This window comes from Wyeomyia smithii, chromosome 2 (assembly GCF_029784165.1).
Source record: "Wyeomyia smithii strain HCP4-BCI-WySm-NY-G18 chromosome 2, ASM2978416v1, whole genome shotgun sequence".
Lineage (NCBI taxonomy): Eukaryota > Metazoa > Arthropoda > Insecta > Diptera > Culicidae > Wyeomyia > Wyeomyia smithii.
In genome coordinates this window covers 8,687,677-8,715,474 of record NC_073695.1, presented here as the reverse complement: position 1 = coordinate 8,715,474, position 27,798 = coordinate 8,687,677, and the positions used below count along the sequence as shown (strand labels likewise).

At 36.1% G+C, this 27,798-nt stretch overlaps 2 protein-coding genes across 2 annotated transcripts in view; both read right to left on the bottom strand.

Moving 5' to 3' along the window:
- LOC129724524 (cytochrome b5) overlaps nucleotides 1-18,967 on the bottom strand; it is a 61,278-nt gene extending 42,311 nt beyond the window's left edge. Inside the window, exon 1 of the mRNA XM_055679491.1 lies at nucleotides 18,616-18,967. The gene's annotated coding sequence lies outside the window, so the exon portion shown is untranslated. The remainder of the gene's footprint in view (nucleotides 1-18,615) is intronic.
- Nucleotides 12,362-16,188, bottom strand: LOC129724523 (toll-like receptor 3). The gene is made up of 2 exons (XM_055679490.1): nucleotides 13,759-16,188; nucleotides 12,362-13,697 (listed from the first exon to the last, which is right to left on the bottom strand). The coding sequence occupies exons 1-2, from the start codon at nucleotides 13,839-13,841 to the stop codon at nucleotides 12,527-12,529; spliced, it is 1,254 nt and encodes a 417-aa protein (XP_055535465.1). The 5' UTR covers nucleotides 13,842-16,188; the 3' UTR covers nucleotides 12,362-12,526.
- Nucleotides 18,968-27,798: the final 8,831 nt, after the last annotated feature.

Sequence of the window (27,798 nt, the reverse complement as noted above, 5' to 3'; positions counted from 1 at the left end):
TAGTATGCTTATCTGATACTAATATTGATAAATTTGGTTGTGTAGTTTCTGAGATAATGAAGTTTCGTGATTTTCACATTTCGGTACATTACAGACGAAGTTACAGTTCGATTACAGTAAAATTTAACAGGGTGTTATGAGTCTTATGAGTTATGAGCTAGACCTTTCATTTGACACTAATTTCGTGAAAATCGGTACAGCCATCTCTGAGAAAAGTGAGTGAGTTTATGTATAATTCGGAATATGTTTCTTTTCATAGCTAGATTTCACATTTTTAAACATAACAGGCAAAGTAATAGTCCGATTGAAAAAAAATCAATAGGGTCTTATGGGCTAACTAGACCTTTCATATGACACTGATTTTGTGGAAATCGGTCCAGCCATCTTTGAGATACTCTTCAGAAGACGTTTCTTTTTATAACTTTTGAACCACATGTTCAATCTATGTAAAATTCAAAAGTTGAGGGTTTTTAAGGTAGCCCGTTCATTTGATATTAATTTCATTGAAATCGGTTGTGTGGTTTCTGAGATATTGATGTTTCGTGATTTTTACATTTTTAAACATAACCTCTTAAATAAAAATCCAATTACAATGAAATTTAATAGGGTCTTATGGGGCAACTAGAACTTTAATTTGCATATAATTCATTAAAATCGGTCCAGCCATCTCTGCGAAAAGTGAGTGAAAATAAAAATCTGCACATACACACACACACACTCACACACACACACACAAACACATACATACATAAAGAAAATGCTCAGCTCGTCGAACTGAGTCGAGTGATATATGCCATTCGGCCCTTTAAAACACTTTCTTATCTTCGGTTTTGCAAGTGATTGCTATACCTTTCTAGGAGAAAGGCAGAAAGTTAAAAAAATTATTAATTAGGAGTAAAATATTCATGCTGAGGAAATAGCGAAATGAAAGAAATGACTTTGAATTTCGTACACTTCAATCACGAGCAATACCGGGAACGTACGAATAGCACAATACCAAATTTAAATTTTGTTGAGGCCATATGTTTTGATCAAAGCAGTTACAGTTTTAAATAGTCTTTGAATTTCGTTTCTTTTCATAACTTTTGAACCATATATCAAATTGCTTTAAAATTTCTTACTTGTGAGTTTGAGAGACAACCCGTTCAAATGACACTAGATATGTTCAAATAAGTCGTGTGATCTTGGAGATAATAGCCTTTCGTTGTTTTTATAATTTAACACATAAAGGTTGGAATAAAAATACGATTATAGTCAAATAAAATGGAAACCTATAGGAAAGCCAAACTTTTCAATTGACACTAAGATTGTTGAATTTAGTCCAGCCATTTTTGGGAAAACGAGTGAATTTGAAAAGTCACTGGAACATGTTTCTTTTCACATTTTATGAACCACGTGTTTAATCACTATGAAATTCATCAATTAACCTTTAACTAGCCCGTTCATTTGATACCAAAATTGTTCAAATCGGTTGTGTACTTTCTGAGCTAATAAAGTTTCGTGATTTTCATATTTTGATACAGTACAGACAATTCATTTGACACTAATTTCGTGGAAATCGGGTCAGCCATCTCTGAGAAAAGTGAGTGAGTTTAAGTAGTCTTCGGAATATGTTTCTTTTCAAAGCTGGATTTCACATTTTTAAACATAACAGGCAAAGTAATAGTCCGATATCAAAAAAAAATCATTAGGGTCTTATGGGGTAATTAGACCTTCCAAATGACACTGATTTTGTGGAAATCGGTCCAGCCATCTCTGAGAAACATGAGTGCGATTAAACACTCTCCAGAACACGTTTCTTTAAATAACTTCTGAACCACACGTTCAATCTTCATGAAACTTAAAAGTTAAGGGTTTTTTAAGTAGCTTGTTCATTTAAAACCAATTTTGTCAAAATCGGTTTAGTAGTTTCTGAGATAAGGTTGTTTCGTGATTTTCACATTTTTAAACATAACCTCTAAACTAAAAATCCGATTGCAATGAAATTCAATAGGGTCTTATGGGGCGACTAGACCTCTTATTTGCAAATAATTTCATGAAGATCGGTCCAGCCATCTCTGAAAAAATCGAGTGAGATTGGGAGAGCGTTACATACACACACACCTACACACACACATACAGAAAATGCTCAGCTCGTCAAACTAAGTCGATTGATATACGAGATTCGACCCTTTGGAGCACTTTTATACCTTTGGTTTTTCCAGTGATTGCTATACCTTTCTAGGAGAAAGGCAAAAACCAACGTTAATTTTGCATTCCGAAGGGAAACTGAAATCCGAACAAAAAAAAAAAAAAAATACCGCGTAAATTCCGGATCCCGCCTGAAAAGAAACCGCGTAAATTCTGGAATCCGCGTAAAAAAGCCGCGTAAAAAACCCGCGTAAAAAACCCGCGTAAAAAGCGACCTTAGTGTATATACATAAATTTGGATTTGAAATTTCATTTTTTACCGAGTGTCCCAGGTTGCATCTATGGACGTGTCGCTGTATAATTATGTTTTTGCATTTATGAGTACCTATGCTTCATTACATTTATTTTTAAGATTTGGGCCACTGCGACCATTGTTTTGATCTCTTGTGGTATACGAACGATCCACATGCACCACAGGATAAATTTAACAGTGTTTGAAAAACTTCAATGAATGGATCCAGTGATATGATTACGAAGAACATAAGTTCTAAACTCATATTAACATAAAACATGCAGATTTTTATTTCAATTTTTCTCCGATCTTCAATTTTTCACATCGCATAACTAGTTTTAAATTATTGAATAACTTTAAAATTCTTAGAGAAACAATATTTGAAACTGTTGATTAGAGTAAATGAATGAAGAAGAAATTTAATTGACGATCAGACAAGAATTTACATTTTACGAATCCAAAGGAATCGAAGATAGATACTTCTCTATTGTGTTCGGTGCTCTTTAGGCAGTTCGTCCAAATCCAGTTGAACCAGTTGAACCTGAGTTTCTCAGCTAGAATTATTGCTTATAAATTCCGCTGCGGTTTGGGCGACGAAGCTTTGACCATGCTGCAGCTATTTAAATTTCACTTTTTCAAAATAAGGAGCAGTAATTTTTAGGATGAAATTTTTTTTTGATTGATTATTTCATCCTATAAACACTTTGTATCAGGAGCAATCAGGAGACGCCAAACAAAACATCAATTTTTAATCCAAATTTATATTTATTTATCATTTTTTAGTTTTACTTTTAAATAGAACTAAACGAATAATGACTTGCGTTTTTTTCGCGGACATGATTGTGATTATTGCCCCAAACTATGATTTTCAGAATTTGTAGTTGAGCTGTTAGGTTCAAAATCCACGAGTTGTCTCTGTATGTATAAGTGTGTAAAGAGATTAGCTGTTCTATTAGAAAATAAAAGTTCTGCTTGATTGATTTGAAGTTTTTGACATACTATCAATACACGCAAACTCATCGTCTAATTCCAAGCAGAACAAACAAGAAGGAAACATAAAATTGATGTATAGGTAAGAACAAATTAATTTTCAATGTTGCTTCTGTCTAAATGTATTTATTATATACACCTTCATGTGATTTACAATGATTTATGAATATTGTGACAAATTTTATTGAATTTTAAGAAAAATACCGAAAATACCGGGTTTTTCACCTCTTCAATACCGGTATTTCGGTATTGAAAAAAATATCGGTTTACCGGTTTTACTGGTTTTTGTTATACCGGTAAACCACCCTAGTATGAAATCAACCCGGAGGAAAGTGATAAATCTAATTGGCAATTTTGATGATTTCATTCGTTTCCAATCAGTAGATTTTCAATTAGGATAAGCGAGGTGTCAAAAACAAATTGGAATGTTTTTCTTCTCTTATCAATTGCACCTTGACCGAATACTTATCTATTTGTTTGTACGTTGGCCAACCAACGACAATTATGTCTCCATTTAGAACCCCAATTACAGGTCGGACTCGATTATCCGGAATTCGATTATCCGGAATTTTAGTTTTTGGTGTCCGTATTGAATTTTTATTCCGAAATTTTGCCTTTACCATCCCTTCTGGCATATTTGTTACCATTTAAGTTACTTCCGCTTCTCAAAATTTTACCGATTTTCGCCTCAGAAATAATTTCTGGTTACGCCACTGCATCATACGAATGAAATAAAGAAAAGATATATTTATTTTATGTTCGTTAATCGCAAAATTTCAGTATTTTTTGTGTGATTCGATTATCCGGAAAACTCGATTATCCGGAATGAAAAATTTTTCGATGTTTCGGATAATCGAGTCCGACCTGTATTATCATTTGGGACAGAAGAACTATTCCTAGTCAATAAGGCGGTTGTACTAATGATTAGGATTATGAATATTGCGCAATGTTTTGACTGCTAAGCTTTTTGAAATTGTTCAGTGCTCATGGGTACGTATAAAATGCTTTAAAATGCGAAAAATCGAAGAGATTGGTGGACAATTCCGACCTCTCCAGCCTACGTGGTGTTCTATTTCTACTGTCTCAGTGTTCGGATTCGAACCCAGTCCACCAGTACGATTGGCAGAGACGTTACCAACTATACTACACCGGCAGCAATATTTCGTTACCACCAACTAGTGTTTTTCAGAAAAAAAGTTATCGGGCTACGATGTCAAGAGATATCTTTTTTTTCGGGTCAAATTTATAGCTATACACACTCTTTGGAAATGCTATTTCAATCAGTGTGTATCGACATTACACTACATGACGGATGATTTACTTTTAACCAAAGTACAAACTGACATTACCAATATAGCAAACGTATGCGTTCTGTGAAATTGATGTTTGCTTTATTTTGACGTAGGGCTACGTCTAACCGCACTACATATATAGAGATACATTCTGTGGAAACTAAAACCAAGGTGTAACGTTGGAATGAAAGATTTCAAACATTCATACTGATGTAACCACGTGATGGATCACAATAATCAGTATGTCGTTGGATTGGTAAAATGATGGACAATTTTGTGATTTTTCAGTTATCATTTACATTTCATTGTTAAACAGTGAAAATTTCAAAAAAAGTTTAGGGTCGAATTTTCACGAACAATGTACCAATCACATGCAAGCACGCCTGGCACAGACTTCATGAGTAGACACCAACTGCCTGCTGTGATATACTGTATAACAAGGGCAAAAAAAAATTGACAGAATCTTCCCGTCCCAATAGGTCAGCTAAGGTTTGCTTCTATGAGCCTATACTATTTTGATGTCTTAAAGGTGAAGCTTTTTCGGAAAGTTCATAACAACCTCCTCCATCAGACAGTTTAACGATCTGCTGTTTAGAATGTTATTAAAACTGATGTCTTGTAGGAAAACATGCTAGTACAGGTAATAGTACTGCACCGAGTAATGTATGAATAGAGCGCTAGTTACTCGTCGTCTATCAGTGCAGAAGGACTCGATATTCATTTGTGTGCAGTCAAGCCAAGTGAAAACTATGTCAAATTTAAATTTTCTGTGAATATACATTTTCTACTAAAAACTGTAATTCGTTACCGATGTTTTTTCCACGAGCTTGTAACTATAGGAAAAAAATTTATGTGACATCTTTACCGCTTTGTGATCAGTGAGTGAGCCAACTTTCACAGGACAAATAGATATTCAAGGAAGTTTAATTTCTCCTATCGTACTCAATTTATTATTTTATAGAAGGTTGCCTTTTCGCGTATTGAAGAAAGTTGACTGTATTAGAATGAAAGGTATTTTTCAATGTTAAAGATAATCTTTTTTGTGAAATAGAGTGCTGCAAATAAATAATCAAAATACAGACCCCGTTTGTTTTTGGCAACACGCCAGAATTTTTTCTGTTGCCAAATTCGTACCATGCCAAAAATAAACAGTTCTATTTTCATGACTTTTTTTTACTTTTTAAGTGGCCAAAGACGACCTTGAGAGTAAAAATGGCCAGCAATGAACTTCTTTTAGTTCCAAGTCGTTTGAGGTGTCGCTTGATGAATTTAGGCTGACGACCTAGATACTTGATATGACCACTCGAGTAATTAGAAACATAGTACTGCATTGATCATGATCATTATATTACCGGAACATATTCCAATGATATCTCCGAAACCGTTTTACCGATTCCGGTTATCCGCTTCGGCAACAAAAAGAACCAAAATACCTTTCTTTTGTAGGATGTTGAGCTTAAATTGGTTGAAATAAATCAAGAAAACTACCAAATGTGATTAAACGTAACCGCTCGTTTTTGTCAAAACGAGCTCAAATCAAACAGAGCTTCAAAAGGTATTATAAAACTATTGTAGTCCTACGTCAACTATGCGGTCGAGTCTTGGATACCACCCTTCTACTATTTTGGCAGAATAGGATTTTTCATTTTTATCAGAAGGGTTTCATGAAAGGATCGTATAGCGGTTTATATAACGAAAAAAGTTACGATGCGGTAATGTTGTTCAATTAATTCAATTTGTATGTTTTCTGCTGCCATGAAAAGATGTGAATCCAATTCACAACACAACAAACTAGTCACGTTTTGCTACCACAGAGCTCCTAAGTACTAAAATATACATAACATAATTTTTCTACTCATTTGTTTAAACTGTAGTGTTCAAATATAACTAAACTCAAGATATGTGTGGTAAAATTCAATTGAGAGTAATTTCTGAGCTTTTAGACAGGTATGAAATTTGTTTTAAGTTGGTTTCTCTTTTAAATACTAAACAACTCTACTATTTGAGCTGTAGAAAACATTTAATAGGGAAATTATGCACAAAATCAAACATTTCGGAGTAATTTTCCACAAATGTCGTTTTCTTGCTGCTGCTAGCAAATCTGTCGCTTTTCCAAATTGTCACAAAAGCAAGCGTCATTGGTTTAACCATGGTTAGGTACCAAGATTATTTTTTTTTTGAAATATCTGCACGAATCAGGTAGGGTTGGTTCTATTATCTCTGATAATATTGATTAGAGGCACTTTTCGGTGGAATAAATAAATTAGGATAATACAGAACCATAAAAATACGGTTTTGAAGAATGCATTGCCGGACAGAATTTTTCTAGCACCCATTCCCAATGCGTCGAACACCCATTGGTTAAGGCAAATATGTTTCATATGTTAATTTTGGTTTCAGTATGTATGAAACTACAAAAGTCTATATTTCAACGTATGTTAATTTTAAGAAATAATCATTGAGTTGAGATGTTCTCATTATTCATGAATTATGAATGTATTTTCTTTTTTGTTGTTTTCAATAAAAGTTTATAGCAACGTATTGTTTTTCGGTAGTAGCTGAACACTGAAGTGATGAGAAGGTGTAACGAAGACACGATGCACTGCTAGGTGGTTTAGTTATTGTTTTTCACTTACGTATTTTTGAAGTACACTTGAAATACAATTGCGTGTCAAGATTTATATCGATTCCAGGTATGGCGTTATCTCGCAATTGCAGTGCTACTTGATTAGATAGATAACTTATAAGTCATGTGCCTGTTGATTGTTAATGCCAACTGAATCTTATTGACAGATTTCACATCAACTTGACCGGAGGCTAGCAGTATTTAATGATACATTTCCATTACCAGGTCTTACTAAATCAAGCAGCTTTGCATATTCTTTTTCTAGTATTTGAAAACTCTGAAGTTTTTAAACTTTTTTCCATGAATCGAAAAGTTGTCGTGGGATATCTTTGGAAAGTTGCCTAAGTTTTCATTTTAAAATATTAACCCAAAACTTTTCTGTTTTAAATATAACAAATTGGAAAATATAAGAGGGAAAGTTTCTCTTACAAATAAAATTGATTATACTAAAGTTTTTTAGTGCTGGATACAACCAAAACATAAAACCTTCAATGCCGACCACGCGGTTATAATAACCTACTTACAACAACTATAAACATGTGACATAGCATGTTGGCCCAGCTTTATTGTAGTCATCAAAACGGAGCGCTTATTAGCTTAGCCCGATTTGCTTGCCAGAAAATGGTTTCGAAATTTTATATGAGATAAATTCTCCGTAATTTGAAACCTACGCTGGATTCTTATTTAGCTTCAAAATTGTATTATTTTTGCATCTTTCCATAATTAAATAAACAATTTTGAAACAACTAGGTTGAAAACTATTAAAAATTCCATTGTGTTCTTAGGGAGAAGTTTTTCACTGTGAACAGAGACATTTGATTTATTGTGATATTGCCCGGGTGTTTTCGATACTCTGCACTTCATACACACTTAATTTATCACGGCAAACTTCCCAACAGCTGATGGAGCTCGGCGAAATTTCTAACAAATGTCAGCAATATATTTCGACGAACATTCAGCAAATATATCGATCTACCGTAAACCAGCAGGTATTAAATTTCATTTGCCGAAGTTCTTGAAAATTCTGCCGAAAACTTGTAGAACATTTCGCTGAATTTATCAGCTGTTGAGTTCTCGGCAATAAAATCTAAGTGTGTATTATGGGCAGTATCACTATTGAAGTAAATGATACGTTTTTTCGTTTATATCCGTGCTTACGTGTGAGGTTTTACTCTTCCGTTTCAATCTTACTGCTTTACTTTATCGAGCCTCTTTCAATCCTACCAATATCGCCAATCTACAATTCCCCGGAAAGAGACCTCACCTAACGTTCCTTTCTGGCCAGGTCAATTCTAAGAGGGACTTATTATGTCTAGAGGAAGGAGTCTTATCGAAACCTCGTTCCTCCTATCAATACTGTGTCACAATCCCCCTGATTTAATCTCATTCAAGATAATTCTAATTGTTTCTGCAGATGCATTCCTTGGAAAATAAATAAAAACATTTTTTTTCTGGGATGTGCTTTCCGATTTCGCTGAAACTTTGCACGGTTGTTCCCAGTTGAAAAAGAGGCTATTCTACACAATCAGTTCTTCATGTAGACTCACGACTGCTGTTTCAAAACCGGCCTATCCAAAAATGTGACTGATGAATACAATATTTTGTATCAGAAAAACGACTTGTTTGATTGAAATGGTGTCTTCAGCAGAGTTGTAGGTAATCAAATTGCAATTCTAAAAAAAATAATGCATCGTAAAAATTTTTTTTGGGCCAAACATTCCAAATTGTCATAAAATCTAAAATATCTCAAAGAGTACATTTAAAAAAAAAATTTTTTTTACGCATTGAAGATGACAATATGTACTACTATCTGTCAAAATTTGGTGATGGTAAAATGAAAAACAAAAAAGTTATGAACGTTTGAATATTTTATCATTCTCACTCAGAACTTATTTTTGAGGATTGTTTCTGTTGTTGTCATGAACTATCGCTAAGAGCATAATACAAGTCCAACGCGCTATTTTTGTGGTAAAATTAACTATTTAATCGAATATACGAATATACCGATTATACCTGCCATACTATCATACCTACCTATATTATTGCCCAGCCAAATAGATGCTATAGCTACACGCCAAAGTTTAGCTTATTATTCGAACTAAATTTCTATTTTTAACAACGGCTTTTACCCGTTAACATTCAAGTACATTAAGCAGACAATGTGTGCAGTAGGGAAAGCGAAGAATAAGCGAACTGGAAATATGATACAGATTTGGAAAAATATACTGCATCCCGACGGGTCTTGAACCCGCAATCTCCGGGATTGCGGATTTGCGGGTTCGAGTTCCGTCGGGATGCGGTATATTTTTTCAAATCTGTATCATATTTCCAGTTCGCTTATTTTTCGCTTTCCCTACTGCACACATTGTCTGCTTAATGAACTTTAACTTATTACTTGGAGAGCAATTAAAGAATATTTTCCTTCGTGTAACAAATCTATTACTTTACAAGTAATAAAATTCTTCTCCTGTTGAGTAACAACCCTTACTGTCATACAATTTGCACATGTTGCAAGATCACGAGTATCTAATAATAACCGTTACAACTACTTGCAACACTTTTACCCACTACTAGGTAAATGAAAAATTATTCTCATCTCCAGTCGATTTGCAACACACACACTGTCGTGACTTAAATGAATTAGATCGCTGCATCAATACAAACACAGCCGATTATGTCTCGCTTACACATGCAACGCGGCTCTTGCTTGTATGTTCCCCTGCAAAAATGCATACGAGCGCGTAGCTTTATTACTTTATGGTTATTGGTATCTTAGCAGTAGCAACAGCAGTTTTGAAGTGAATAAATAAGTGGTTAAGTGAAATAACTGTTGGTGTTAAGGTCCAGCAAACAACATGAATAACACTACGTACAAAATTTAATGTATTCGACCTTTCGATGGTAAACAGTGTTCGAAGCAGCTGCGGAAACTATCGGATGATAATATCCACAACTTTAAAGCGATAAAGTATTCCAAGTCATCGCAACTAACTAACGAGTTTCCTATTTGTACGTCATGTCGTCTGCATGTCGCGTCTTATTTTTAGCGGGAATCTGATAGCGGGAATCGAATCGTCGCTGAGTTACGCATATTAGATTTCAATATGGTCAGTATCAAAATGATTGATTATGTTACAAAAACAGCGCGTTGTATTTGTATCATGCTATTAGCGATAATTTATTTCAATAACAGAAAAAACACCCTAAAAAAATTCTGAGTGAAAATGACAAAATATTCAAACGTCCATAACTTTTTTGTTTGTCATTTTACCATCACCAAATTTTAACAGATAGTATTATATATTGTCGTCTTTAATGTGTAAAAATATTAGATTTTTAAAAAAGGTACATTTAGAGATATTTCAGATTTTGTGACGATTTGGATTAATTGGCCAAGAAAAAAAACAAAATTTTTACAGTGAACAAATTTTTTAAAATCACCATTTCATTGCCTACAACTTTGTTGAAGACACCATTTCAATCAAACAAGTCGTTTTTCTGATACAAAATATTTCATTCATCAGTCACATTTTTGGATAGGCCCTTTTGAAACAGCAGTCGTGAGTCTACATGAAGAATTGATAGTATAGAATGACCTCTTTATCAACTGGAAACAAACTGTGCAAAGTTTCAGTGAAATCGGAAATGGTCGATCAGGAGCGATTTGCGAAGTAGCGTGGACTTGCTCTGCAGGTAAAAAATCCTAGGAAGAATTTAAATTATGTTGACGTGTGACTTCATCTTCTATTGGACTCAGAATCAAAATCAGTATGTGTGATCCATTCAATACATTCATGACTTTGATTTCTCACAGAAGAGGAACATGTAGAACTATTCGGAAGTAACATCCTGCGAAACAATCATCGAATAAAGTTTTGCCATTGGAGGTACTTCGAGAATTATTCCATGATCGGTGTTCAGCGTTAAAATCGCCGATTATAATATATTTCGAACGATTTCTGGTGAGTTTTTGCAAATCACTTTCAAAATAATTTCTGTGCTAGTGTGTGCATTGGAATGGTAAATATGCTGCGGCAATAAATAAAACCCCAAGTTCAGTTTGAACTTCAATTCCCAAAGATTCAATAACTTTCGTCTGAAGATGGGAAAGAGCACGATTCGGCGATGGATTACAATTGCAACTTCACCGCCGGAACCTTGAGTTTCTCATATCTATGAACCACCCAATTGAGATCATATTCTAATTTAATGTTAGGCTTCAAAAAAGTTCAATAATAATTGCGATGAGCACATGATTTACTGTTGAAAAATTGAAATGCTCGTTCTCATTGGCTTTGATTGAGTGAGCATTTCAATTCAAAATTTCGATTGATTTTTTTTACAATCATTGCTAAATTTTAAATTTGAATCTACTTCAAAGGTAAATATTGTTTCAATTTGAATTGCTTCAAACATAGAATTTGCTGCAACATGGCGTTCATAAGATCGAACATTGCCTATTGTCTGAAAAGGTAGCTCACCTGCCGTAAGAGGTTCCAGGCAATTGATTTTAGGAAATATATATTCTCAGTAGCAATGCCAATGTATTTTTGCTTTCCACCATTTTTCGTTTACCCTCATTAACGGTCATTTTCGAACTTGTCATTTTCGAAATTGAAATTTGTTTACCTTGCCGAACAGGGCATTGGTAAAAATTTGACATATGGTTGCCGTTACTATTAGCACAGCGAAAAGTAATAACTGTTTTTGACAGGACTTGTGTCCTTTCTGTGAGAAGAATAGTTTTATAATTTTAGATTATCTGAGTTTAAAACTTACATCATATGAAAACGGATCCGATTTTCAGTCTACTTGGGTAGTATTGTAAACTATTTATTTTTCCCAGTGTTAAATTCAAGACGATTTTTCAAATAGTTATAACTTATTTGAAACTTAGTTTGGTATGTGCGCAAATCCATGAATGTGAACCAATAACTTGAAAATCTACATAAACATTATTTCTCGGATCATTTGAGGAGATTCTCAGAATTAAAAATAGCACAACTTTAATAAAAAGCATTACAAACCTCAATTGATTATGCCTATTTCATAATATTCGTTGGTTGTTTAGGTTCTTTAATTGGTCAGTCATATTCTACAAAGTACTTACTTACGAGCACGGGGCTCTTCTAGATAAAGAGTATCTCTTATAGTTTACTGTCATGAAATGTGGCTACTCCTACACATGCTAGCATGCTAGCGAATGGCCTTGTAGAAGGCTGTCGGATTGACAATATTTTCGGCGTAACAGTCAATTTTCGGGTCCGCATCGTTTTTCGCCATTTTAAGGTAGACTCCCAACAGTAGCATCATAAGGGTCAACTGAGCTAGGCAAATTATTACGAGGTAACCGGTTATGTAAGCATTTGATATGCCGGCAACTGTATCCGCTTGCATTTTCGGCGGATTTGAGGTAGAAGATGTTAGCTGAGGTGCTACTATTGTCATGGCTCTTGTTTCTGGTATGATGTCGGAAACTGTGCTTCTTTGCAATGGGCTGGTTTCGGTAACCTTTTCGGTAGTTGTTGTTTTGATGGCACATGTAATGCCCTTCGGTGAGGCAGTGGAACATTGAAACTTTAACAGATCCAGTGAAAATTTTTCATCACAATCGAGTATTATCGAGTTTCCTTCCAAGCAGAGTTTCATAGGTTGTACCAACAGAGAGTAATCTATCACTTTTAATTGATTGTTTTGAACTTGCAGTGTTGACAGGTTTTTGTGCAAATCGAAAGCCTTACTTTCGATAAACGTTATTTCGTTTCTGCGCAGATATAACTTTTGCAAGTTTATTGTCATAGCGAATGTTTTGAAGCTAATGACACTGAAACCACAGTCGTCACAATTAAGCTCCTCTAAGCTAGTACTGATCAAAAAAGAAACATTTCCTTTAGGAGCAAGCCTTTTATTGTAACTGAGATCTAAGTTTTTTAACAGCTTTAGACCATCAACCATATCGGGTGACACGTGACTCAGGTTATTGCGGCTCAAGTCAATGTTATGCAGCTTGAGGTTCTTCCTGAACGCTTTGCTTGAGATTTGCGAAATTGCATTGCCGGTTAGATTAACGAATTCTAGACTGGGCATGCTGCTGAGAGATCCCTGATAAATTACGCTTATTCCACAGCGAGCACATGAGAGTTGAGCGATCATATCATGGCGAAGTAACGGACTTCCGTCCGAAGGAAATGCCATGTGCTCGTTTCCGTCTAAATTTAAACTTTCCAGATCTTTGAATTGTTCGAATGCATCCGGACTTATGCTCGTTATTGCATTGCAAACGTCCAAATAGGTTATATTCGATGGCAACTGTTGTACGTGCAACGTTTCCCTCATGATTTTGGTGGTTTCCTTCGGGCAGAAAATACTACAAAGATGATGTTCGAATGAAAAACAAAAAAAAAATTAAGTTATTGTAAGATACGTACTTTAGATCAAGATAGTCACTTTTGTGGTTAGCCACCGTAGAGCCTAATACCAAAATTACCACCAACAGCGGTGAAGTCTTCATGGTGTGAACACGAATTTTTGACTGATTCACCGTTCGCGAATGCAAACCCCCTTTTTTCAAGTAATGCACTGTAAAATTTTTGTGTTAAACACCAATCGCTTGACCAATGTCCAATACAAATGATTATTTTTTAGTTTTTTCTACTGTGTACCGTTTTCTGCGAAATTGCGATACGCAGATAACATATCGCTAAAAATGGATGTAAACACCATATGTAGATAACGCCATCCATGGTCATTTACTGTGTACATTCGATTGCTAAAAGAGCTCTAGATATCAAGCACACCAGAAGAAATTTTTGTCATATTTGGAGAGTACCGTAATAATTTATTTTTTGTGCAGATTTGAAAGTAGTAATGTGAACTTGACTGAAAGGTGATACGATACGCAAATGCATTAGTGACTTGAGCTGATATGATACGATATGAATGGGCGTGCCAGGACGTAAAAAAAAAGGTGGTTTTTATTATTCATTTTTTTCAGCGGAGGAAAAAGCATTACAAAAATAATCATTCGCATTTATTTATTACATTATTGCTTATGAGGATATGACTTTCTATGACAAAATATGGCATGAGATGATCCCAAGAGACATGACTTGAGATGATATGACAAGACATGACAGATGAAGATTTGACAAGATATGAGATGATATGACGTAACACGATATGATAGATATGGCAAGACAATACTTGAGATGATATGACAATGTATGAAATGCCGGTATATTGTGATGATGTGATATAAAATGAGATGACGCGATAAGACTCGAGATGATGTAATATAAAATAAAATGATGTGATATTACTTAAGATGATGTGGTATGACATGAGACGATGTAAAATGATGCGAAATGCTATGACATGTCATGAGCTGATGTGCGAGTTGACATCAGGTGATATGATATGATATATCATGGAATGAGATAATGTGCCAAGACATGAGGTTATATGAAATGAAATTAGAGAATGTAATTTGACAAAAAATGATGTGACGTTATGACATGACACGACTTGAAATGCCACGACATGCAATGACATGACATGTCGCAACATGATATGAGATAATGTGATATGATATGTCACATGAGATAATGTGAAATTATGTCACGACAAGGAATGATGACATGTCAAGAAATGATGTTACGACAAGGAATGATGTCACGACAAGGAGAGATATCATAGCAAGTAATGATGTGAAGATAAAGATTGATGTCACGAAAAGAAATGATATCACGACAAGGAATGATGTCACGACAAGGAATAATGTTCTGAGAATGAATGATGTCACCACAAGAAATGATGCCGCGACAAGCAATGGTATCACAACAAGAAATGATTACACGACAAAGAGAGATGTCACCACAAAAAATGATGTCACGACAAAGAATAATGTCACGACAAGGAATGATATCACGACAAGGAATGTTGTCACGACATGAAATGATGTCTCAACCAGGGTTGATATTTGTTGACACTCTTGAGTGAAAATCAAAAAAAGCATCCATAAACTTTATTTTTTTACAATCCTCATCATATTTCATGTGACGAAAGCAAGACAACAAAATCAGTTTATCAGTTAACGAAGATTGTCAAGGAATCGGTCAGTGACAGTGAAAAAGTGTTTTGGTGAGGTTCATTTTGGTTGAGTGGACTGTTTGTTTTTCTTTTCCGCTTTGAAGTGGAGATCATTTGGTTGGATTTGTCGTCAAATTTTATTCCGTAACCGTGAACGATGCGCGCGATCTATTTCATATGAGTATAACAGCACGTTACTAGGACGAAAATCTAGTGTATCTGAAAGAGTGCTGCGATCATTGGAAGTGAAAATGATTGGCTGTAATTTTCGATGAATTTTGCTGGGGAAAATGACTTTTATCAGCACTGGTCTCAACAAGGAATGATGTCACGACAAGGAATGACGACACGACAAGGAATGATGTCATGATAAGCAATAATTTCATGACTAGGAATGATGTCATGACAAAGGATAATGTCACCACGAGGAATGATGACACGACAATGAATGATGTCACGACAAGGAATGATTTCACGATAACGAATGTTGACACGACAAGGAATGATGTCATGAGAAGCAATGCCGTCATGCCAAGGAATGATGTGACGACAAGGAGTGATGTTACGACAAGAAACGCTGCCACGACAAGATATGATGACTCTACAAGGAATGATGTCACGACAACGAATGAAGACACTACGAGAAATGATGTCATGATAAGTAATTATGTGACGACAAAAAATGATGTCATGACAAGGAATAATGTCACGACAAAGAACGATGACACGACAAGCAATGATGTCACGACAAGGAATGATATCATTACAAGACAAGATATTATAACAAGGAATGATGTCACGACAAGAAATGATGTCAGGACAAAGAATGAAATTACGACAACGAATGATGACACGACAAGGAATGTTGTCCCGACAAGGATTGATGTCATGAAAAGCAATGATGATCTGCCATACTGCACTTCTCTCACATGCATCGATGATGTCCCAGGATGTTCACGCTACTGGAGATACTCGGTCTCGGCCCGTACACCATCCAGCCAAGATTGCAACGAACTGCAACAGGCTCAGCAGAATCTCTATGTAGGGATTCCAGTGGAGTGATCAAGTGAGCATTGTCGATTCCAATTAGTGCTTTTGGTGCAGCTATTTTGTAACTGGGAAGTCTTATGTCCTTCAAATAATCAAACCGCTGTTTCAGCTCTCTGACATTTACCTGTTGTACTGGTTGTACTGGACACAGAACGAACTTCCGACAAGTCATAGCGATATGGTGAATCTTTGGCTGAAATTTCTAATTTCACCTTTTTTGACTGATTCTCCGTACATTGCACACCATTCGTCCAGCACATCTGCAGGGGTTCCACTGGTCCATCAGCTCCCAACAATTCGACCACTTCACTGTCTACCATAGTTATGGATGATCCTTCGTCGATCAAAGCGAGAACGTCAACCGCCTTCCTACCGTGGTACAGCGTTACTGGAGCCTTTCTGAACAGTTCTGCACGACCCTTCTCACGATGACTGTTACACTGCGCTCAGATTTGCGCAGCACTTCCACCCAAATGTAGCAAAGTGTTATGATGCTCAAGACAACCTTCTTCTTTACAGCCTTCTAATGCGACAAGATCTCTGTCCGTGGTCGTATAGTCAAAGTGGACACAGGTTCAATCGCTTTACAGTTTTCCACCGCTCTTCAACGCTCTGCCGTGATTATGCCCCGGTTTCTAACAAACTGAACAATTATATTCTCGTTGTCGCTGCTGATTTGACGACTTTTGCTCTAACCCTTTCTAGCATCCTTTTGGTTTCGCTGACTCTCTTGGTTTCCCACATCTGTGGCGTGAACGAAGGCCCTCAACTTCGGCTTATCTTTCCCCCTCACCTTTCCATCTAAACCGGTCTTTTCAAATGTTGCCTCCAAGGCCTTTTCCACGAGAACTTCTATAAACGCTCCAAATCCACCGTTTCTGCGCGACGCTTATAGTCTACCCCACTCCATGACATAATACGTTGGCAGTTTTTGAACTAGACTTTGCATTAGAATCGGATTCTTAAGATGGTCAACTAATCCAGCCGCTTTAAGATGCTGACTAAATTCTTCAACAGCACTACCGAATTCAATTACGCTCTCCAAGCTCTCCGAGCTTGATCCATCAAACTGTTGAATCCGCTAAGCCAACCTAGTCGACAAAATTTCCGGGTTGCCGAATCTTTTCCGTAGCTTCTCTATAATCAGTGGGACGTTTTCTGGCAAAAGTAGGCGATTTCGAACGGTCTCCAACACTGTACCCCTAAAGGCTTCTTGCAACCGAACCAGGTTCTCAGCATTGGTAAATCCACATGACTGATTTGCATGCTCGTAGGCACTAATTAAATACCGGCCACTCTTCGGCTGCACCGTAAAACTCGGGCAAGATTCTTGGAAACACTTATCGAGACGCTGTTGGAAGCCTAGTTGATCCATCCGCATTAATTTCATCATCAGAGTCTTTCTCGCTCATCGAAGACTCCAGGGTATCATCGTCCCTTTCGAATGACGGACGTCCATTCTTCGAGGAACGTTTCGCACCTTTCATCGTGTGTTTCTTGTTTGCTGATATCGAACTCTTGCCATTATTCAGTTCCTGAATGCTGTCCTCCGTATGTTGTTTTCGTGGAACATTTTTACCCGCATTCGAATTCTTTGTAGATCGTTTCTCCGGCAGCACCGTCCCGAGACTGCATATCGATCCATTTACATCTTCACCTGCTGTGTCCGAATCATCTTCGGCAATCTGGTTGATTGTCTTTTCTAATTGCATCCTTTTTTCGAGCGCTTCCTTCCGCCTGACGATCCGCTTTCGCTGCAGCTCTAGAATTTTAAGTTGATTTTCCTCTTCGAGCTCATCTAACTTATTATTTTCTCCTCCAGCTCAAGCATTCTTTTCAACGCGTAAACGCGTGACGCAGCAGATTTCTTTGACGGTACACTGACACTTTTTTGAAGCCGACGCCCACGAAAATCAATCAATTCTACACGCGGTGGTTGACTTTGACTATTTTGCAACTTCTCTATCAAACCAGTTAATAAACTTTTACTCTATCGTCTACCTTTTCGTGTATTACACGTCGAGGTTCATTATCATTCGAAATTTCCTCATCCTGCTCTGATTCGTTACAGTCACTATTATCCTGTGCTCTTTCTCTACTAATGCGACGAGATTTGGACGCTTTTTCCTACTTGCTAATTCACCGACCTTTTTATTAGTACCACCTTCAGCCGGCTGATGTTCGATCACTACCGGGTGAATTTTTGTCCTTCCTGGTGCGTCAATGACTGACGGGCTGAGCTATCCTCTCCAATGAACGTCGTACAGAACCAGACTTCCTCCGCAATAGATTCATTCGCACTGAACACTGCCGTCGTATTGCTCATCACCGTCACAGCACGGGTACTTGTAGGTTGTTTCCATAATCAAAGTAAATTTCGAGAATGTTGCTTCGACCCTTTGGTTCGGATAAATGATTCCACGCAGTAAAGGTTTTCCCAATACTAACCACAAAAAAAAAAATAACACACTAACCAACTTGCATTTAGTTTCCCATCAACAGACTCCTGTTCCAAACTACAGTCCGGCTTTTCTGTCTAAACGCTATACGGATTAAATTTAAACATGTTTCGAGACGTACAAACTTTTTTACGGATTAACTTACTGTGACACAAATCTGACGCTAACAAACAGCTCCTATGCGTTCTCCCTTATTGACTGCTCTACTGCACGCTAACGAATCTACTGCCTATTGTTTCATTTTTATCACCGGCTATCGTGCAGTATCGAGCCTATCTTGCGCCCCTTCGCAACTGGAGTTTGGACGGACCCCCCTTTCGCAACTGGGTGTCCATTTAATTTTTAGAATTCTAGAAAGTTTTAAATAAAATTTTTTATCCAATACCTATATCTTAAAGTTCAATAAAAGTTAAAATTTTCATAAAATTTGAAATCCAAATATATTTAAAATTCAATAAAATTGAAAATTCCAATAAAGTTAAACATTCATTTAAATTTGAAATTGAATAAAATTTTAAATTCAATAAAATTTCAAATTCAACAAAGTTCTGATTTTAATTGAATTTTAATTTCAACAAGCTTTGAATTTGAATGTTAATTGTCAATTCAACAAAATTTGGAATTTATTACGATAAAAAAAATAATCAAAATCAATTTCAACTGTGTGTCTCGTATGGTGACATTTTCTAGATTATTTTGCATCTAATTCTTTTACTTTGTACTGTTTTGAGCTTGGCTGACAGAATTAACGGTAAAAAACTAGAAATCTGATAGCTCGAACCATCTGTGACTGTGAAAAAGTTTGTCGTTTCAAGATAAGCTAAAAGGTGATATGGATTAATTTATCAAGCAATTGTTCTTTCATACGAGAAAAAAGGTTCGCGAATAGGAAACAAAATATGGAAATTAACAAAAATTGTTTGTCTGATTAATGTCACGACAAAAAATGATGTTACAACAAGGATTGATGACACGACAAAGAATGATGTCACGACAAGGAATAATGCCATGATAAGCAATAATTCATGACAAGGAATGATGTCACAGCAATGAATGATGTCACGACAAGGAATAATGTTATGACAAGAAATAATATCACGATAAGGAACGATGTCACGAATAGAATGATGCCTTGGCAAGAGATGATATCACAAAAACAAATGATGACACGTCATTACTAGAAATGATGTCATGACAAAGATTGATGCTACCACAAGAAAGAATGTGACGACAAAGAATGCTGTCACCACAAGAAACGATATCACGACAAGAAATGTTATCACGACAAAGAATGATGTTACGACTAGGTCTGATGTTATGACAAGGAATGATGTTCTCACGAAAAGAAATGATGACACGACATGAAATGATGTCACAGCAAAGAATGATGTCACGAAAAGGAATGATGTCACGACAAAGCACGAGGTCCTGGCAAGAAATGATATCACGAAAAGAAATGATATCATGACAAAGAATCATATCATGACACCGAAGGATGTGACGACACAAAATGATGTAACCACAAGAAATGGTACCACGACATGGAATGACATCACGACAGAGAATGATGTCACGACAATGTCTGGTGTTATGAGAAGGAATGATGTCCCACGAAAAGAAATGATGACACGACTAGCAATGATGTCACGACAAGGAATGATGTCACGACCAGGAATGATGTCACGTCAAAGAATGCTGTGACTACAAAAAAAGAAGTCTCGACAAGAAATGATGTTCCGAAAAGAAATGATATCGCGACAGAAAATGATGTCCCGTTAAGGACTGATGTTACGACAAGGAATGATGTCACGACAAGAAATGATGCCACGACAAGAAATGATGTCACGCCAAGGAATCATGTTACGACAAGGAATGATGACACCACAATAAATGATGTCACGACAAGAGATGATATTATGACAGAGAATAATATCACGACAAAGACTGATGTCACCACAAAAAATGATGTCACCACTAGAAATGATGTCACCACAAGCAATGATGTCACAACAAGGATTAATGACACGACTAGGATTGATGTCATGACTAGGAATGGTTCCACTACAAAGGATGTCCTGACAAAAAAATTATGTCACGAAAAGAAATGGTAACACGACAAGAAATGATGTAACGACAAGAAATAATGCCATTACAAAGACTGATATCATGACACGTAATGATGTGACGACAAAAAATGATGTCACCACAAGAAATTATATCATGAAAAGGAATGACATCACAACAGAGAATGTTGTCACGACAAGAAATCATGTCACGGGAGAGAATGATGTCAAGGCAAGGAATGATAACGTAACAATGAATAATGTCACGATAAAGTATGATGTCCTGGCAAAAAATGAAATCACGAAAAGAAATGACGACACGACAAGATATGAAGTCACGACAAGGAATGGTTTTACGTCAAGGAGTGGTGTCACGACATGGAATGATGATGATGATGGTGTTAATGATGATAATGATGGTGGTGATATTAGATGAAAAAAAAAAGATAATGATGATGAATATGACGATGATGATAAATATTTGAAAATTCAACACAATAACAACTCACAATTCAAAACAAAAATTCAAAAAATTCAAATCAAAATTCACTAAAATTAAAAGTTCAATAAAATTTAAAATTCAATGAAGTTAAAATTCAATTAAACCTAACATAAAATTTAAAATTAAACAAAATTTTAATCTGGAAAAAATGGAAATTTAACTAAATTCAAAATTCAGTAGAACAATATTTTAAGTTCAACAAATTTTATAAAATTTAATTCTAAATCCAAAGAAATTTGAAATTTGATACTACAGTCAAACCTCCATGAGTCGATGTTCTATGAGTCGATATTTTCCTATACTCGATGATATTTTAAGTCCCTTCGATTTCCCATACAAACTCAATCCCAGTAGTCGATATTTCTATTACTCGATGCCTCCTTCACTCGATGGTCCCTCATGGTATCTCTGCTAGTTGTTTGGTTTCTATGAGCCGATGTTGTTTTCCAATTGCAAGTTCTTTTGACGTGAAAGAGTAAATGACATCTCAACTCGCGCTGAGGATGAAGAAAACTAAGAAATGAAGAAATAATGTGCTGACTGTTGTCCAAATATGATAGGCTAGACCGGATTTTTATTGAATTTTGTTAGCGTAACTAGACGAAACAACAAACTCTAGAGCAATAATACCGGACGCTTGACAGTTGGCAAAACATCTTGCTTCTTAGTATCTAGCTGAATTTTCGATCCAGACAAAAAATCATTTGAAAGCAGAGGCGAACCAGCTGAAAGCCTCTCAAATAAAGCCATATCATTAGATGCTCACAACTCATTTTACAAATCTGCAAATTTTGACACACGATATCAAGAGATGCTAGATTTATAGTGTAAAAACCAACGGACATATGGTCGGCGTGCGACCAGACCGAACCAAGCGCCATTTTTTTGAAAATTGAGTTTTTAACACTAGTGGATGTTATAACTGATAATCTATCTTCCATGAAAAAACGAAATCATTTGAACAGTTTATAATGGTATTAGGGTTACCGCTCCTATATTCATCTCAGTACCTATATTCATCTCATCACGCCTTTTGATCAATTTATCGTCCAATTTTACCAGATTTTCAACGTAAAACTTTCAGCCACTTGAGAAAATCGAGAAGCAAATAGATTTACTTTCAAAAATTTGTAGAATTTTGACGGTAAATTGAACAAATGAGAGAAATAAGATGAGTATAGGTGCACCATGCTATTGAGATGAATAATGGAGCGATTACCCTATAACAAAATTTCTCTGCCGCAACTTGCAGGAAGCATACGGGATGGTTAAACTTTGATCGCCGATTACTCGAAATAATGTTTTTGGCGCTTGGTTCGGTCTGGTAGCACGCCGACCATATAAAAATGCCCTCATTTCCTATAATTATTTCTCACTCTTGCTATCAAAGGAAAAGTTACTGCTACAGGGTGATTTTTTTCCCCAGAACTGCAGTTTAACTATCTATAACATTGCCGAATATAGTATTTCAATAAAACATATCATTATTTAATACATTATATTTGACATATTATTGCCATTTTTGAATTATTTTCCAAGAATTGGGATTTTAAATGATCAACCGATATCATAGCTATATCGGAAACAATCGGTCCGGATCAATTCGCGAAGCAACATGAATTGACTCTAGACACCTGTTGCTGATGAAATTGATTAATATCTTGAATTTACAATAACAAAAAATAGTGTACACTACTCCATGCAATCTATTGTATGAATAATTGACGTCTTTAAAAATTTATTCTATGATTCGATATTTCCTTGAGTCGATTGTCCCTTCGATATCGACTCCTGGAGGTTTCACTGTATTAAAAATTCAATAAAATTTGAAATTTAATGAAATTTGTAATTCGATAAAATTTAAAACACTTTAAAATTTACAATTCGGTAAATTGGTAAATTTAAAATTCAGTAGAATTTAAAGTTTAATGAGATTGTAAATTCAATAGAATTCAGAGTTCAATAAAATTAAATTCCCATAATTCAAAAAACTCCATAAAGTCAATATAAATAAAAACTCAATAAAATTTAAAATTCATGAAATTTTAAAAATTCAAAACTTAATGAAATTAAAATAAGACAAAATTTAAAACAAATTAAAATAAAAAATCAATAAAATTTAATTTCAAAAGTGTGTCTGGTATGGTTAATTTTTTAGATTATTTTGTATTTATTTCTTTTCCTTTGTAATGTTTTGAGCGTGGTTGACAGAATTTACAGCAAAAAAAACTCAAAATCCGATAGCTCAAATCTCCCGTGACTGTGATGAAAGTTTGTCGTTTCAAGATAAGCTAAAAGGCGATATGGATTGACTTATTAAGCAATAGTACCATAATACGAGAAAAAAGGGTTTGAATAGTAAACAAAAATTGTTTGCATGAGGTTTTAGTTGGGAGTTTTGCGAATGTTCCAGAAAGCATCCACTTTTAATAACAATCTCCACCAAATTCAATTAACAATAACATATGCATTGTTTTGCGTTTTAATGTTCTTTGGCGAAGTTTCAAACTATAATTGAACCACACGGTTGTATGAGTCAAAATTGTTTCAACTGATTTTGAGTTAGTTGTAAGGCACCACAAATTTTCGACAAGTTAAAATGTTCTTTTCATTCGTTTACCTAGGTTTCCCCGGCAAGTGTATGAATAAAAGTGGTATCGCTTTCAAATGTTTCTCATTCGAGTGCTCTGCGCCATGATCGACTAACTTTATCCTGCTCGCAAAGCAAGTACAGGTATTGCATAATTTATTAAGTTACGATTAAATCAGACGAAACCGGTCAAACTTTTATACTTGGGAACAAAAATTGCTTGCACCTAAAACTACCTAGCCAGTAGTGCCCTCGCACCCCGGCGAGTTTTCTCGACAATCATCATCACGTAATCTGCATACGATATACAGGACAAACTGCAGTGACGAGGAAGGTCGCACTGTGAAGAAAAACTCGCTGCAAACTATTCCCTCTGCTTCCAGGGTCAGTTTGAGCCAAGATTTCAGTGGATTCCATTTTATATGCAGTGTGAAAAGCTGGCAGTACTTTTACGGTCAACATTGGTGAAAAGTTACAACCGAAGCCTTCGGAGTATTAGCATTGGGAAAACAAGAAACAGAGAAGCTTTTCGGCGAAAAATGGCTCTGGAATCGAATCAATGTTTAAATATTAACTAAAAACCTCATTTTCGTCTTGATGATGACTGAATGGAAATTGATTAAATTGGTGCAAGAAAAATCACAGGAGGGTTGTGTGCACAGCCACGACCGCAAGTATGAAGTAGAATACTTTTACAAGAAAACCCGGCTGCTTGCGTGTCAGTAATTTTTTAATTTGTTGTTCAATTCAATATCGGATAAGATACCGATCACTGACAGTGCGAATAAAGTATTCCTTGTGATAAAATAAACAGTGAAAAGCTGATTTAATACTCAAAACTAGACGTCTCATGTGTTGTCAAAATGAGCACTGCTACTGCTGCTGCTAAGAGAAGACTGCTGTTGCCGGTGTCCAGAACTAATATGAGCGGCTTCGACTGAAACAGGTTCTTATATAGAGATGAAAAACCTATCGATGGTAGTAGGAAATCATCGATAACTATCGTTAGCCGTTTCAGTCGATAATTTCCATCCTTACTCTCATATAGACAAATAGCAAATTTAAAATGGCAAGGTCTATGATTCTGTCGACCGTGCTTGGGAAGCAATAATATTAACGACTAATCAGATCAGTCAAATTCCGCGCTTCAACAAGGATTGACCATTCTCAATAATATAGTTGCTTGTCATGATTTGGACTCGATAATTTTTTAAATTTGATTATGCGAAAAATTAATTTTTATGCTGATAATGAAAGCTTTACGGATGTTGTGCTCATGACTGAAGGAAAAGGTAATTCAGTACGTTCTGAGGCACGTAGATAAAGCCAAATATATATGTCTTGAAAGTGTAAATTGATTTAAGAGAAAATATTAACTCTACAATTAGGTTTTTATATCATCCTGAAAAGGACAATTTGTTGTTTAATTCAATGTTTGATAAGATGCCGATCACATCTTTGCGTTATCACTGGCAGTGCGAATAAAGTATTCCTTGGGGGAAAATAAACACTGAAAAGCTTTCCAGAACGTTTTTTTTTTCATTGGATGCATTTGCTAGTGTGTCTGCTATCGCTCAGAGACAGCATTTCACTTAAATGCCACACTGCATCAACTGGCCCTGCTTATATAGATGCTGAGACCAACGTCAACCGCTGCGCTATCCCCGTTGCCACAGTAGTGGACGCTTCCGTTGCCATTGGTATCCGCTGCCCTGCATCACCTGGTCCTGCTATCAATGCTGAGACGCGTTCCGCTATCCGTTGCCATACCACAGCTGTGGTCGTTGTCCGCTGCACTGCTACTGCTGCTGTATCCACTGCTGCTGCTAAGGGAGGACTGCTGTTGTTGCAGTCTAGAATTATAATGAGCGGCTTCAGGTGAAACAGGCTCTTATATAGGCTAAATAGCACATTTCAAATGGCAAGGTCTATGATTCTGTCGACCGTGCTTGGGAAGCAATCATATAACGACCAATCAGAGGCCAAAGTTTTCGTTTTGACAAGGCTTGACTATTTTCAATAGTACAATAGTTTGAAAAATAAAATGACAATTATCTGCATTTGGGAAGAATTTAAAAAGATTTTCCAATCTATTGCTGCAAGAACGAAGGAAATCCATCGAATACTAACCGATTTATCAGCATTTGAAATTGGACATATTTTTCACTTTTTTCGGTTTTAGATTTTCATTTCACATCCCTATGTAGCCGAACTTCCTGAGAGAAGTATTCTACTTCAAAAAAAAAAACTTTTTTGATAAATGTCAATACATATTCATTACCGTTTGTTTCTCTGCTCGAGCTTAATGTTCAATCTGTTCAACTTCCAGCTGCCACAGCTCTAAGGAACTGCAATCAGCAAGAATCTTTTGAAGACGTGAAATTACATTCGATACTTATAAACTTCTTAGAGGAAGAGTTTTCTCCATTCCTCGTACCACTAGGTCCACTTGGCTACGGTACGGTAGTGATAGGAAAAGATTTAGAACGTAAGCAGTAGAATTTTCTTTAGTTTACAGCACTTCGTGCTATCTTCTCCTGCAGTTGCAGTATCTAGAAGCAAGCACTAGTGGCAACATATATCAGCAAAAGTGCAAATCCTCCAGTACCTGGCATATAAAAGTTGGTCTGATTGGAGATGGTGCCGAAAGCTACACCTTTTAAATCGATACCGGCAATCGATAAATCATCACCTACGAAAGCGTGCCTGGTCGGTTTAGCTTGAGGCACTTTTAACTAACACGGCACGACGGGAAGCTCAGCTGCTGTGGCTAACTTTTACATGTGTTTCGGCTGCGATGCTGTATCGTCAGCAGCGTCCGTGATTCCGGTGCAAGGGAAAATGAAGGCCCCTAATTCACCTAACAGTGAATGTGTTAGAGGGTTGATATTTTAAATTGTTTTTTAGAGACTGTAAATAGTGAAAATTTTAAATATGCGATTGCAGTCGTGAAACAATAACTTATGACGACGTGTTCATACGAATTTAAAGTCTTTCGTCGGTGGAATTTTTCTTTAAAAAAAAAAACATTTATAGGTGGAGTAAAAATTCACCCCCGCCCCTTTGTCATTGCATCGTGAACAGGCAGCAAGCGGAGGGCACGGGACGGGAAAATGTTCTATAAATCATCCGGAGAACTTTTGTGTGATGCTTCTATGTTTTTTTTTGTTCGCCATCGCAGAAAACTTCTCACTTTTGCTTGGTAGGCACGGAATACACCAATAGCACACACCAGCGAAGTGCGCGCAACCCATGGGAAGAAGTGGAAAAATATTTGGAGATAATTTGCCGAGACGTGAAAGGCTGTGCTGTGTGCTTTGCTTTTGATGAGATTGGGACTTTCAAATTAGGAGCGCGGTCCCTAGGATAGCTACACAGCTGCACAATATCGTACCTTCTCGAGTTTAAGCCACCCAAGTTGTCTCAAAATTGTAACCAATTTCCTTTTTCCCGGACAATAATTTGGGTTTATTAAGCAACAAATAGACAAACAGTTCAATGGAAGAAAACGAACTGACAAATTTGCGTTGTGTTTTCTCTAAGATTGAACGTCTTCAATTACTGTTTTTTGAAGAACGCCTTGAGATCGTAGTATCCAACTGGGAATAAGGTTTTTCCCTTATAATTTAATTATATATTTGTGAATCACAGATTGTGATCCATTTTGTCGGAATAGGCAAAATTCAATATAATTTTAGGGGAAACCATTTCAAACC